The following is a 15641-nucleotide window of genomic DNA, read 5'->3' on the forward strand; positions in this document are numbered from 1 at the left end:
ATCTGTAAAGTGGCAACCAAGTGTTGGAATTAAATGGAATAGTAGTAACTCGTTTGCTTGTTCGTGTGCTGCCTACTCATCTCACAGTCAGTGGTACAAATGTTGTCTATGGAGGTGTCTCAGGCCTCTGCTTTTGCAAGGAAGTGTCAGAGTGCAGGATGCATCAGCAGTAGTGTCCCTAATTCGGCAATGAGGTATCTCGCAGTGCAGTCGGCTTTCTTCGACAAGTAGTGGTGTACATTTTGAGCAAAAGGAGTGCTCTGTTATGGCAAGAAAATAGTGGTAACTGTGTTGCGCACGGGGATGTCCGCCTGTGAAGAGTATAGACATCAGTACATCCACTAGCTGTGGTGCGACTGCTTAGGTGAAGTGGTTCACAGTTTGAGAGAAAGGCGCTGTGTTTATCCACCTCGGTTGAGTGCATATCAAGTGAGAGCTTAACCCCAATAGTTCCTCCCAATAAGTATTGCTAAAATTGCCTTTCAGAGAGACCCATTGGACCGCGCGCGTGTTGAAGTGTTAAATACGCCGTTGGAATAAACAATCTTCATCTTCTCCATTGGCATTACATCCCCACTGGGACATTGCCGCCTTGCAGCATGGTGTTCATTAAACTTTGTAGCAGCGCATCTTACCGCATGGCTAAGGAGGGCCCCTTTATGGGGCTATAGAGAATTTGCGTCTGCATTCGTGTGAGTTAATTGGAACCGACGCGATAACAAAGATAATTTTTTATTATTTATTTTGAAAAATGGATGGACCAATTTAAAATGTTTGATCAGCCAAAGTAGGGTTGCGCATTCAGGGCTACAAGTTGGTTTATTTATTCTGGAATCAGATTTGCCTTCTTCGTTTATATTGCTTTACCGATCGGGTATACCCCGTTAGGCATAAAATGATCCATAGAACAGCCCATGACATAAAGAAGGCAGAATTATGCCAAACGTCCATTATACCTAACGTCGCGGACCCTTCCCGATCAGGAATGCATAACAAAATTAAAACTCAATTCTATTAATGATTATTATTTAAAACAACGTGTGTTATAACTAGATAATTCGATAAAAATGTGTGCTCGGAAAGTTTTATTTCACATCAAAATTAAAACAATATCAGTCACCTGTCATAAGACGAGTTTAGACAATCCCATTGAATTCCACCACTTAATTGTATCTTGACAGATACGTATTTCGACCTCAAAGGTAAGGCCGTCTTCAGTGTCTCGTACTTGACTCGACTTACGAGACACTGAAGACGGCCTTACCTTTGAGGTCGAAATACGTATCTGTCAAGATACAATTAAGTGGTGGAATTCAATGGGATTGTCTAAACTCGTCTTATGACAGGTGAAAACATTCCACTAAAAAGCTCAAAATAATTTTCTTATCAATATCAGTCATTTTGTTATACATTATTGATCGGGTTTACTATATACCACACGGTTAGAAAAAAGTACCTAATTTTAGGTACTTTTTTTCTCTTGCTTCTCCCTCCCTCTTTCCTTTGTTGTCATAAAATGAAGAGCAAAACCACTCAACAAGGGCATTAAAGTGTGGGAACCCAACGTTGAGTAATCTCATGTTTACAAAAGTTGAGTGAAATTTACCTAACTTTTGGTTAGTTTCTATTTAAAATTAAGTATATTTTACTTAATATTATGTGAATTTTACTTAATTTCAAGAAAAAATAACTTAATTTTAGGTTCCCACACTGAACCCCCGATTTGAGTGAAAAGTACCTAATATTAGGTACTTTTTTCTAACCGTGCAGCTGTACCTGCTCCAAAACAACACGAGAAACAGAACGCATTGTACACTTTCGAATCCGCCTAAATCGAGAATTAGGATGAAGAAAGGTCGTAAGGTGTGACAGATGAATACTGGGAACAACACTTCATTGCTACCTAATCGAATGATACATCATCAACCATTTCTTCTTCAAGGGATGTACATTCAAGTTTCATGGCCTGCTTTCCAACTTAGTGTTCTTCTTATCTTTTCCACAGTTATTAATTAAAAGCTTTCCACAATAAGGGGTAGCAAGCACAATAAGGGGTTTGGTACATATGTCGACTTGCGTGCCCAACATATCCCATTTGATTTTGCTGTGCAACAGTTTGAGACGAAATGTTCGTTACAAAACGTTTTCCAGCAAAATCGAAGGGGATCTGTTGTTGTTACGAATGTTTCCTATCCGAAAACATACTTGACCGGACCAAGAATCGACCTCAACCATCTCCGGATTGGCAATCTTATGTCTTTGCACACAAAGCTAACGGGAAACCCGATACATCAGTCACTAGAATTGATAAAAGCAATCCAAAAAAGCGCGCAATTCCTGGCGTTTCAGGTGGAATGGGGGTAAAACGGACATAATGGTTTTTCAGCGAAATTCATAAGTGGCGTCTTATTGATTTTCATTTTCATCAAATCATATATTTAAGTGTCTCCCAACAGTGTATCCAAATATCGGTGGCGTGTAGCCTGCATGCAAATCTCTCGATCATAAAGACCATGCCTGGAGCTATTTTTTAAACCTTCTATTATAGGCAATATTAAAAATCACACCGACTTATTGAGGCGTTTTAATAGAATACTGTGGGAAGGTATCACGGAGGCTTCCAACGGTACACATCAGAACCGATCTACACTCCCGGTTGGGTATTTCCGACCCTTAAAGTGAACGAACAACAGAAGCAATTCGCTCTCTGCGGTGGTCAATTTATTACTATTTACATTTACATACAATAGAGGCTACAATAACATACATTCACAGTGCTGGTGAGGGATGGCAAACATCGCCTACATAAATCAGACATAAGGTGAAACTCCATTAATTACGTAACGCAGAAACTGGCCATTTTCAACCCCCTCCACCCTATGTCACAATTTTTGTATGAAGCATTAGAAAATTTTGTATGGGTCGTCATACTTCAGACAACCTCCTCCCCCTCTAAGCATAAACATAAAAAACCAATCCAATAATTAGACTGGCCCAACATTCAACAAACACTTATGACAAATTTGCTCGGTATGAGCTTTTTTTGGGTGGTGCCTTTTCAAAATTTTGGAATCGAAAAGCGAACGTGAATAACGGATTTCCCATTGGAAAATTGTCAAACACAACGCAAATGTTTCTTATGCACGGGGACGGGACTGTTCAGTTGCTCGGGTAGATTCCGTGTAACGTAGATAAATTAAATGGTCTTGATGGTGTAAGAATAAATCGTGATAAAGACACTAAAATCTTCCTTCATCATATTATGGGCTTGTGAAAAACCACAGTAGGGGTGTCCTACGAAAAGCTGAAACACATAAGACTGAACTCAAGAGGCTGAAATCTCGAAAGACTGAAAGACTCACAAGGCTGAAAGTAACAGAAGGCAGTAAAATATCAGGAGGTTGGAATGTATCGAAAGGTTATAATTGGTGAGATGAAATGAATCCCAACCGTACGATGGAGTACAAATCTTCTTCTTCATTGGCATTACATCCCCCACTGGGACATTGCCGCCTCGCAGCTTAGTGTTCAATTAGCACTTCAACAGTTATTAACTGCGAGGTTTCTAAGCCAAGTTACCATTTTCTGCATTCGTATATCATGAGGCTAACACGATGATACTTTTATGCCCAGGGAAGTCGAGACAATTTCCAATCTGAAAACTGTCTAGACCGGCACCGGGAATCGAACCCAGCCACCCTCAGCATGGTCTTGCTTTGTAGCCGCGCATCTTACCGCACGGCTAAGGAGGGCCCCCGGAGTACAAATAGAGTGATTGAATAAAATATATAGAACAAAGAAGGAAGAACAGTAAAAGAATAAGGAATAAAGAACAATAATGAATATCGCTAGTCAAGTTAAAAACCGAAATGGTGGACTAGCGAAGTTGGATTTTTCTCACAATCAGTACGTTAAACCTAACTTTGCTAGTAGTGCGCTAGTCTAAGCGCCACTAGCGAAGTTGGGTTTAACGTACGGATTGCGAGAAAAATCCAACTTTGCTAGTCCCGTATTCCGGTTTTCAACTTAATCGAGTATAAAGAATGATTAAAGGATGAAGAATAAAAAATAAGGATAAAGGAATGTTTCTCCTGATTGTTCGCTTAGTGTTAGTGTATCAGTGATGTTGAAGCATATGCTGTCTCGACTTATACGAGCCTAGAAAAACATGCGGAACAATCGATCGACGGAAGATCCGATGAAGCTCCACTATTCCAGGAAGGCATCATGGCATAGCTACACGGAAAAGAAATGCAGTGTTTAACTGGAAGTGTGGAGGATGGTGGACGGTGAGGATGAGGATGGTGAGCACGTTCCAATTATTTACTTTTGCTATAAAAAAATTCAAACTCCTGAAATTTATCACTAAATACGTACAGGGCATCGTTTGCTTCTATTGCCGCGGATATTGTGGGAGTCCCAGGTATCCGGTTCACGCTTTAGTAAGCAACGGTGGCTCTTCTCTACCTTCTATTCCCTGAGTAGTTAGTACGAATAAGGGCGTCCTTGTGAAGTTTTGCTGTACCTGTTATGAACGACTAGTACATCCCATTCCCCGCACTACCTGAAGGAACCTTTCTTGCTTCAGAAGTGAATCCCTTTGTAGTACTAGTCTTCGTAACAAAAAGGGCACCATTACGGAGCATGAGATCTGATCAAATTATTCGTAGTACTACTTGACCAACACCCCCAGCTGGGTGAGGGGTAGAGGATGACTCACACACACACAAGAATAAAAAATAAGGATAAAGAATAAATTGGAAGAAATAAGAAGGGTAAAAAAGAAAGAAAGAAGAATGAAGAAGAAGATAAAAAGGCAGATGGGAAAAGTAGAAAGAGTAAAGATACAAAAAGAAAAAGGAAGAAAGAGAAAAAAGAATAAAGAATACGGAAGAAGAAAGAATAAAAAAAACTTGAGAAGGAAGAAAAAGAAAAACTGAAGAAAGAATATGGAAGAAGGAAGATAGAAGAAGGAAGGATAAATGTAAGAATGAAATAGAAAGAAAGAAAGAAGGAACATGGAAGAACGAAAAAGGAAAAGGAAGTAAACAGAAAAGAAGAAGAAAGAAGTAAGGAAAAAGTTGAAAAAAAAAGAAAACAGGAAGAAAGAGAAAAAAGAAAGTAGAATAAAGGAACAAGGAACAAAGAAGAAAAAGAAGAAAGAAGCTAAGAATAAGATAAAAGGATGAAGAAATACGCAATAAGAAAGAAGGAAGAAAGAAGTAAAGAAAAAGAAAGAAAGAAGTAACAAAAGGAGGACGAAGGATGAAAGACGATGCAAGAAGGTAGAACGAATAGGGAAAAAAAGAAAAAAAATACCAAAGGAGGAAAAAGGAAGGAAATATCAAAGAAAAATTATGGAAAAAGAAAACAGGAAGGAGCAAGGAAGAAGAAGGAAGATAGAGGAAAGAGGGAATAAGAAAGAAAAAAGTAGGATGAATGAAGAAAAAAGAAAGAAGAAGAACTATGAAGCAAGAAGTAAAAAAGAAAGAAAGTAGAGCGAAGAAGGAAAAAAGAAAAAGGAGAAAGGAAGAAGGAAAAAGAATAAAAGGAACAAAGGAAGAAGAAGGAAGTAGGAAATAACAAAAAGTTAGAAAGGAGAACAAAGAATAAAGAATAAAAATATAGAAGTAATTCGGTCAAGAAGCAAAACCAAATGTAAGAACCTAGAATAATAAATAAAGTCTCGTTCCTTTCTATGCAACCTCCAAATTTTTTGTTCTATATCTACAGACAAAAAAGACAACAAGGGGTCGGAGAAGGCAGAAGATTTCGGTTTATTTGCGTTTGTGTCCCTATTAACGACAAAGGTAAATTCTTCCATTGTAATCTATTTCTCACGATTTCAGCCTTTCGTGTTTCAGCCTTTTGTTTTTTCAGCCTTATGTAAGATTTTTACTTCTCTCTTTCGAGTTCAGCCTTTTGAGTTTTCAGATTTAAGACTCCCCCAAACACACGCGACGCGACAGTCGCGACGCGATTCTATCGCTTGGCGACAACGATTTCGTCGCCGTTGGTATGGAAGCGTAGATAGAACATTGCCTGCAGCGACCCAACGATAGAATCGCGACGACTAGTTGTCGCCGTCGCGGCGATGAAATCACGTAGGTCTGGGGGAGCCTTTATGTGATTCAGCCTTATGTGGAAGTCCGACAGTAGCTCGGTAATCGATAGCAGTGCAGCGGGACAAGGGCTGCCGCCGAAAGAATCATAAAAAAAAAACATTAAGTTATCTACGGATATGAATGTGAGTGACTACGGCTTGCGACTAGTATGTGTTGGTGTTGTGTGGAGAGCAAATTGGTCAGACTTCCGATTACTCAAGTGGTCAACTGAAAGGCATTTCGTGTGCTAGACATTGTGTTCACAGACGTGTGCAGGCCGATGGATTGTGCCACTGCCATGCCAAAAATCCATACACAATGACCATCGCGGAGGATAATAATCTCTTCAACATAACCAATCTTTTTCAACTGTCTAAGACGAGTTTAGTACAGTCGACTCTCCACATTTCGATGTTCTATATCTCGATATCTTTAATATACATACATTTGGGCATTCTACATCCCGATAACCTCCCTATCTCGATATCTCTTTATCTCGATGTGTTCTGACCATATTTTTTTCTGGATTCACTCTCCTTATGTCGATATGATCAAATTTTTAGGTTACTAGACCATCTTTGGACAATAACAAACACATCAACAACAGGAAACGACATTTGTTTTGTTGTAGTTTTTCATAGCAACGATCTTTTTGCCTTTCTCGTACAACAAAGTTGTACCGAAAGGCTATCATGTCACTCTGAAAACGAACTTTTTACAGGAACATCTGATAGTAAAGTTTCTTATACCATTCGACTCAGTTTGATGAATCGAGGTGATGTCTGTGTGTGTGTATGTATGTGTGTGTGTGTATGTTTGTGTGTCTGTAACCTCAAAAACTCACACGATTTTCATGTACTTAGACTTAACTGATTTTACCGCAACAAGTTGCATTCCGCAGAGCCACTCTTCTAATTTCATGCTATTTAATTTCATCAAGATTGATTAATGCGTTCGCAGCTGACAAGGAAAATGGTTTAGGCAGTTTTCCATTTTTTCCCATATAATCGGGACTACGAACATTGAGCAGCTACCATGCTGTAATATAAATTACGTTTGCTCAATGGGTTAGAAACCTCGCTACGGCAATATCGATAACGCTAACGCAACGAGCAAAGCTTTTCAAAGCTTGCAATGTGGAACGTGTTGAACACGAAAACTAATCGACGGACATCGTACGCGCTTTTAAAGTTAGAGCCGACTCGATGATGTTTATTGCCATTATAAGGCTATCTGACGTTTAATCATCTTTCTCTTGCACGCGCACGTGAAGAATAGGATTTGTTTTCATACGGAAACGCTTCGGAAGCGTTTCCGTATGAAAACAAACCCTATCCCGTCTCTGCGCGTGCAAGAGAAAGACGATAAACGTCAGATAGCCTTATGGTCAGGGACGGGAACGGTTGACATTTCTTTTTATCATTCAATCTGCCACGAAGTAAAAGAAAAACAAAAACACGGCAGCCGCAGCAGCAGCCACGACCAAGCAGACGACAGTCAGCACATGATTTTATTATTTTCTCTCCCCACAATTAATGTTTCTGTACGCTCATTTCACGACGTATGACCGTTTTTTGTGGTAAATGATTATTTCTTTAATCCTTGCTCATTTTAGAGACTAAAACTAATGAATTAGTACCAACGGCTAGCATTCTTTCTAGGCTTTGCGCCACAGGCAATTAAACTCGATTCTGTTTTGTTTGCGAGCGCACGAACCGAAACAAAAAATCTGCTGACTGTACCGACGGCTCGACTCTCACGCAGCAGCAGGCAGGAACATACAAACAGTTTGCCTCATCGGTAAAAAAAATGTCACAATGAGGCGTACATTTTTTTTGGAAAACTGTTTCGGTTTGTGCGATGCGAGAAATTTGACCGGATAAAATGTAAACATTCGCATAATCACAGTGTTTTACTGTACATTTCCCGACACTGCTTATGGTGATGTTTGCGTTTGTTTTGTGTCATACATTGGAAGAGGAAAAAGAGGGGTTTCATTGATGCTTCAACATGCTGTTTGGTTTGGGTGGTGTGGAGTAATGGTGAAGTTTGGGTGATTTCAAGGGCAAATTGGAATATAGTTTTCGTTTTATACATCTCCTTATTTCCATATTATATTATGTATGCGGTTTTGTTAGTCTCCTATTTATATTTAGGAATCGTTCAAAAATGGCATCGGAGCCTTGGCGAAGGGGGGTGGGAGTGTCGTTGGTTGAATAATCTTAAATGTATTTGACGTCATATTCTAGTCGGCCTTGAGAGTTATTGGCTTAATTTTCAAAATGTTCGTGTACATTTTACTCCGAAATCGAACCTTTTATCCAGCTTTTCGCGACCGGTAATGGCGGCTCTGTTGATTTGAAAGTGTATCCGTCCCCGTACTTCTTTGACATCTGACTTGGGTTTGACATTTCGATTACCCTCTCCCCTCATCCTGGAACAGGAGGAAAACAGAGCCAGATGTCAAAGAAGTACAGGAACGGATACACTTTCAAACCCACAGAGCCGCCATTACCGTGCGCGAAAGGCTGGATAGAAGTCTTGGAGACTGATGATGTTAACAACCCGACCAGTTAGTCATAACAATTATATCATTATGTGTTACAAATAACAATACTTGAAATAATTTCTCTGTCAAGAATGAATGAAAGAAAATTTCACGTTCGTCATAACTTGATTATAACATATTGTATTATGCTTATTTTACAGTAAAACAAAATTGCCAACATTTTTGGTAGGGTACCAATTTTGGCCATGTTCCTAATTTGGCCAGTTTCTCGAATATGTAACTCCAAAAAATAAAGCAATTTTTGCGGATTTTATTAGATATATCCCTTACGATTATTCGCTATGAAAAATGATCGAAATTTTTTTTGCAAAACATGCATTTTTCAGGATTGGTCAAATTAGGCACTAAGGTGGCCAAAACCGGGTACACTTCCCCTAGATAGGAATTGGAAAAAAAACGAAGTTACCACCTTTAGTATATCTTGATTTAACCGAGAAAGGCATCATCACCGCTAGGTGGATTAATTTGGGTTTTTGGATCCAGTACCCATTTCAACTTTCATTCCATTCCTCGATCTCTCCCTATCTCGATGGTCCGTCCCTTCAATATCGAAATGTGGAGAGGCGACCGTACTTTCAATTTAAGTCCACTACGGTTTGTTATCTTTACGGATATGTACTTGGACCTCAACAGTGAGACCTTGACTCGATATAAGTACGAGACCCTGAAGACGGCCTCACAGTTGAGGTCGAAAAACGTATCTGTAAAGATAACAAAACGTAGTGGAATTAAAATAACTCGTCATAGACAGTTGGGACATTTCACTAAAAGAGCTTAAATAATTTTTCCAATTTGCTTCCTCACATGTCTCAAGCTGCCAACAATATCAAAGAGTACGTAAAGTGGGTAGAAAACTTGATCGGACGTAAGCGATGTGTGATGCATTTGGATAGAGGGTAGAATTTGTGGATAATTAGCTTGGTGGTTTTTATAAAACTGAAAGAATCCCCCATTTTCGACATATGTAGCAAAAAGGGTTAGCTGAGCGCAAAAATAAATCCCTTGGTGAGATGGTGGTGATGTTGGTATGACTGAGGCTAGGACAAACGTTTCTGGGGTGAGATTTGTTTTACAGCAGAACAGGCTTCCTTCTCGATCTGTCCAGAAAACACCATAAGAGCTTCGGTGGGGAAACAAGCCAGATCTTGGTCATTTTCGTGAATTCGGCAGCGAGGATTTCGTAACCGTCGAGGATGTTTTAGCGAACAATGCGCTAATACTAGCGCGAAATTAACATAATGCAAACTAAACTAACGAGTATGTAAACGAACCTTTGCTGTCATAAATCCGCTATAAGAATTGGATAAATTCAGCAAGCATGGAAATTGTTACAAGTCGATCTTGAAAACCGTTCCTAGAGCGAAATAAAACTTGAAATGTTACTTGGGAAGAGTATCTGAATTGTCACCCAACCAACGGATGTTAAATTTTATTAACATTCTGTATTTACTTGTGAAATTTAAAGAAAAATGTTGAAACCTTAAAATTCTGTGTACAATTTTAGTACTGAAACACATTTTGTATATGCCATGATTTTGTACATAATTGTTAGATTTGTTTTGTAGCTGCAACGATTTTGCTAAAGTAACGCACATGAATGTTTTACCCCACACTACTTCCCTTTATCAAAGTATTTATTTGGAAGCTTCGTGAAATCGCGGGCACAGTACAGACAACGTGCATCCCTCAGTATTCGAATCAATTCATGAAAGCAGACAGATTGTGACGTAACTCAAATTTTTAAAATAAATAACCTTATCTCTATTAACACTAAGTAAAATGATGGTGCACATCATTTAGTGCCGTTAATTAATTATAGACATAATCATTAACAGCGAAACGTAGCTCGTAAATTATTTTTTATGATTTATTTTATTGTTTGTGATAAGCAAGTTCCTTGCTTGTCTTCCGATTTTTGCCTTTCTCGTACAACAAAAGGCATATGTTCACTCCAGAAACAATTTTTGATAGAAGAGTCTTTTTCGTTGGCATTACATCCCCCACTGCACTGGGACATTGCCGCCTTGCAGCTTAGTGTTCATTAAGCACTTCCACAGTTAGTAACTGCAAGGTTTCTAAGCCATGTTACCATTTGTATATTATACTTTTACTAGTTTATTTGTGGGCGCAGTACCGCCCGGGGCAAGTGTTTTTTTTTCAATATAAACAGTTCGCATTAAAAAAAATTAAAATTTTCAACGTCTGTTGTCTGTGATTTTTATCATCAAATGCTGTGTCTGGTTGTTTCAGGTTGTCATTGGTTTTGTTTTCTGCATCTGATAGTTAAAAAAATTGAAGTGTCAAATATTTTATTTATTGTAAGAATTTTCCCGCGTGCTGCATCTGGTTGGCTAGTCACCGGACAGACAAACAGGGCTATTATATTTATGATGCCCAGGGAAGTTCAAGATAATTTCCAATCCGAAAATTGTTTAAACTGGCACCGGGAATCGAACTCAGCCACCCTCCGCATGGTCTTGCTTTGTGGCCGCGCATCTTACCGCACGGCTAAGGAGGGCCCCTATGATAGAAGAGTCAGATACCATTAATTCATTCGGCTTGAAGAATTGAGGTCATGTCTCTATGTGTGTGAAAAATAACTGTAGGCCCATTGCCCTTCGCGACGTCGTTCAGCGAGAGATAAACGATATGCACGCTAAAGTTAAAGTAATTTACTAATCACAGAATAATTTTCACACATGACTGCGTCCCCACGACTGATTCGCATTCTGTGTGAACATTTTATGTAAGACGGGCCCATGCCCATGTCCCGTCATATGACTCAGATTGAAGTCGCTCGAAGTTCCTCGATCTTTTTTTTGTCAACAAATGGAAACGAGCTGGATGGGAATAACTTCGAGCGACTTCAACCTGCTCACTGGACGGGACATTCGCCGTCAAAAATCAAAGTTGGATTTTATTGGCCTGACGAAGAACAACAGTTCCTCCAAACCACTGACAGATCTACCCGAAAGTTGTATTTTTCTCGATCCAAATAGATCCCATAGCAATTTCGACCATCAACCGATCTACTTCAGAGTTGGATTTTCTTGACCCAACAATCTGAAATTTGTGTATCGTGATCAATCGATTTTCAAATCCCTTTGCTCCGTGATGTACTTTGAAGTACGCCAGTTCCGTCAATTGAGTACAAGAAACAGCAGCTATGGACAGTATGAGATGAAAGATTATGAGTTAAAAATATTCAGCAATTTTAATGATATTCCAGTCCGTTCTGGATGTTTTTACAGATTCCTAACGAAGATCCAGAGATGTCCACGACTCTGCAAGGCGCCTTATATACTTTGCAAAAAGTAAAAACATCACAAAATTCAAAACTTTTCATGGGCATACCGTCGAATACTGCTTGCTATTTGAAGCATCTACAATCCACTATTCTTTTCCATCTTTTTTTACAATGTTCTGAAATCTCTGATGTGAATGTACATTATTTTATTGACGCGCATAACCACCCGCTATAGGAGAATCTACATAAAGGTTATTAGTTGATAAGTCTTATGTGTGTTTCCACATATATGCTATGTGAATTCACATAGCCATTATGTGAGAAATGCTATAGTCAAAATTTATTTGTGCCACACATAAAAATAATATGATTGGATTTTTGTTAGGGTATATTTTCAGTTAGGTATTTGTGAGTGACTTTGCCAGAAAATGGCTAAGTTCATTGCTTACCTGTTTCCACTTCAACATGAACAAATGTAAATGAGGTTAGGTCCGATTTCCACTTGCTCTTCGGGTCAGGTACGGGTTTGTGTGTGAGATGAAAAAATGTTGGGTTCGAGTCGGGTTCGGGTTTGTGAAATAAAGTACGGAATATTTTTTAATTAGTTTTGTTAATTTTCAGGTATTTTTTTCGTTTTTGGGCTTACATTATTTACGTTGTAAAAAGAAACCGGACACAAATTTGTTTTTCTTCCTTCTTCCTTCCTCTTTCTTCCTACTTTATTCTTCTATTTTTCTTGTTTCTTCTTCCGTCTTCCAACTACCTTCTTCGTTATTTCTTACTTATTATTTTTTCGTTATTTTTTCTTCAAACTTTTTCTTCCTTCTTCCATCTTTCTTCTTTCTTGCCTGTTTCTTCTTCCTGCTTTCTTACTTATTCTTTCTTCTACCTTGTTTCCTACTTCCTTATTTCTTCCTTCTTTATTCATCCATTTTCTTTGTTTCTTCTTTCTTTGAGTAGTATAATTATCACCGAAAAAAGCCAAAAAATTAATTTCGATAAAGTCACGCGGTGATCAAAACTTACCTAATTATTGTTTCTTCTTTCTACATCTTCTATCATCTTTTATCTTTCTTGTTCCTTATTTTCTCTTTCGTCTTCCTTTTCCCGTCTTCCATCTTCCTTTTCTCTTCCCTGTTCCTTCATCCTTCTTTCTTACTTCTTCTTTCTTTTATATTTCTTCCACCTTTTTTATTCTTCCCCCTTCCTTGTTCCTTATTTTGTCTTACTTCTTCCATCTTCCATCTTCCTTCTTTCTTACTTATTAATTCTTCCATATTTTTTCCTACTTCTTTGTTTCTTCCTTTTTTATTCTTCCGTTTTCTGCCATATTCTTTAATCTGTTTTATTCCTGTTCCTTATTTTCTCTGTTCCTTATCTCTCCTTTATTTCATTTTTCTTCTTCCTTCTTGCTTCTTTCTTCTCTTTTTTCTTTACTTTTTCTTTCTTTCTTCTTCATTCTTTATTTTCACGCTATTGCGTGAGTTTGCATTTCAATAAATAACTGAGGAAATGCTAATAGAACACTAAGTTGAAAAGCAGACCAGTTGAAGTGAAGAGCCATTGTCTTCTATCAAAAATGGGCCAATTCAAATCGGACTATGGGCTCAAAAGTAATGTCCAAAATACTTTTTTATAATGCACTAGAAAGGTACCATCATTGCTAAAAGGATTAACCAGGTTTTTTTGTTCTTTTCTTGTAGGTTTTCCGCCATGGTCAACGAACACCTGCCGACACTTATCCCAATGATCCTTTAGCAAACCAAACCTTCGCCCCTTATGGTTGGGGTCAACTAACGAATGTAAGATTCGCTATCAAAACATTTCAAAACAAGGCATCTTGAATTATTCTTACGTCCCCAATAGTTCGGCAAACGAAGCCTCTACGACATTGGATCATGGTTACGCAATCGTTACGGAGAGCTACTGGGAAAGTTGTACTCTTCAGACACAATCTATGCCCAAAGTACTGGTGTTTCAAGGACCCAAATGTCCATCGAATTGGTTCTGGCGTCCCTCTATCCCCCGGTCGGCACTTCCCAAGAATGGAATAAGGATCTCAACTGGCAACCGATCCCATACTTCAGCGAACCTCTGGAGCAGGACACGGTTTGTATTCATAAGATTCGCACGAAGCGTTGTCTAATGTTCGTTTCTTTCACAGTTATTGCTGGTTCGGACATCGTGTCCTCGTTACCATGAAGCTCTAATGGAAGTCATGAAAAGCGCCGCAGTTCAGAAAATTATGAATGAAAGTCGAGAATTGTTCGGTAATCTTACTACCATAACTGGAATGGACATTAAAACTCCAGACGATGTCCAATCGCTCTACAGCACTTTGAAAGCACAGACCGAATTTGGACTATCTTTACCTGACTGGACAAAGACCTACTATCCAGATAAGCTTCTTCCTTTGACCAGTCTGAGCTACGTATTGAATATCTACAACGATGAACTGAAAAGGTTGAAGGGTGGACCATTTCTAAAGAAAACCTTCTCCGAGTGGGATGCCGTTATATCCTCCGATAAGTCAAATTCTTCCAAGAACAAGAAAATGTTTATCTACGCGGGACATGATTCTACTGTGGTCAACATCCTTGCAGCATTAAATGTGTGGAAGGAGCAAATTCCCGGCTATGCCATCATGGCACTGATGGAACTGTACAAACACCGGCGGACGGACGAATACTCAGTAAGGATTTATCAAAAAAACGTCGGAGAGTCACCGATTAGTTTGACAATTCCTGGCTGCAGTGAATACTGCCCAGTGAAAAAAATTAAAACCCTGCTCAATAACCATGTGCCGATTGACATGAGCGGACACTGTAAGGCGCATGCTGCCGGCTTCGAGGAGCCACCACCCAGTGGACCCTGAATACATGCGCGAATATTTATTATAATTTAAGGATAGGCTAAAATTTGAATGTGATGCTATATGAATATATAAATTGTTATTTTGGAGATAAAATTTTTTAAATATTAACTTTTGTACATCCAAAAATAGTGAAATCCTATTACATTAAACTTGTTTCTGATATTGAGTATCCCTATATTACATCTACGTCTGTATTTTCTATACCGGATACACTTTGTGATTGGGAAAAATCAAAAATCGTCACGAAAATTTGACGAATTTGAACGGTAATATTTTAGCCGTTTCTCGATGGATTTTGAATTTTCTTGAACCATTCGATCGACGAAGAGTCAACGTCCAATGCATTAAACATATTTTATTCATAATTATTTACTTTTGATAACTTGTCAACAGTCTAGCAATCGGTTTCGGCAACTCAACTGATCCCATAAATTCATCGCAAAAGTATAGAAGTTTAAAGTTGTAGGAATCTCATCATGTTACATGATACGAAAGATAGTTCGTGGTCGGTAAAGGTATTGTTTGGAGTACTTTGGACAGCTGGAAAATCAAGACCCTTCTTCATTTGCATTACATCCCCCACTGGGACATTGCCGCCTCGCCGCTTAGTGTTCATTAAGCATTTCCGCAGTTATTAACCGCCCAACTAACATTTAATGTCAATGTAAATGTTATTTCAACTCGTCTATACGGCTTCAAGCTGAATATGTGTGCTATACATATGATCAAGAACTTCTATTCAATGCTTTTACCAGCAAATCTGGCGAATCTATTCAGCTGTTTTTGACGTGTCTGCACAACTACTTTACAGCATGTTACACAGTTTTTTCTCAATCTTTACTAAAC

At 38.7% G+C, this 15641-nt stretch overlaps 1 protein-coding gene across 4 annotated transcripts in view; it reads left to right on the top strand.

The window, feature by feature from the left end:
- LOC134218517 (venom acid phosphatase Acph-1-like) overlaps positions 1-14934 on the top strand; it is a 29884-nt gene extending 14950 nt beyond the window's left edge. For all 4 annotated transcript variants that reach the window (XM_062697621.1, XM_062697624.1, XM_062697622.1 and 1 more), the window contains exons 3-5: positions 13624-13722; positions 13787-14029; positions 14085-14934. In XM_062697621.1, coding sequence (XP_062553605.1) covers positions 13624-13722; positions 13787-14029; positions 14085-14795 — 1053 coding nt within the window. In that variant the 3' untranslated portion in view covers positions 14796-14934. The remainder of the gene's footprint in view (positions 1-13623; positions 13723-13786; positions 14030-14084) is intronic.
- The last annotated feature ends 707 nt before the right edge of the window (positions 14935-15641 follow it).

Source organism: Armigeres subalbatus, chromosome 2, assembly GCF_024139115.2.
Source record: "Armigeres subalbatus isolate Guangzhou_Male chromosome 2, GZ_Asu_2, whole genome shotgun sequence".
Taxonomy (NCBI): domain Eukaryota; kingdom Metazoa; phylum Arthropoda; class Insecta; order Diptera; family Culicidae; genus Armigeres; species Armigeres subalbatus.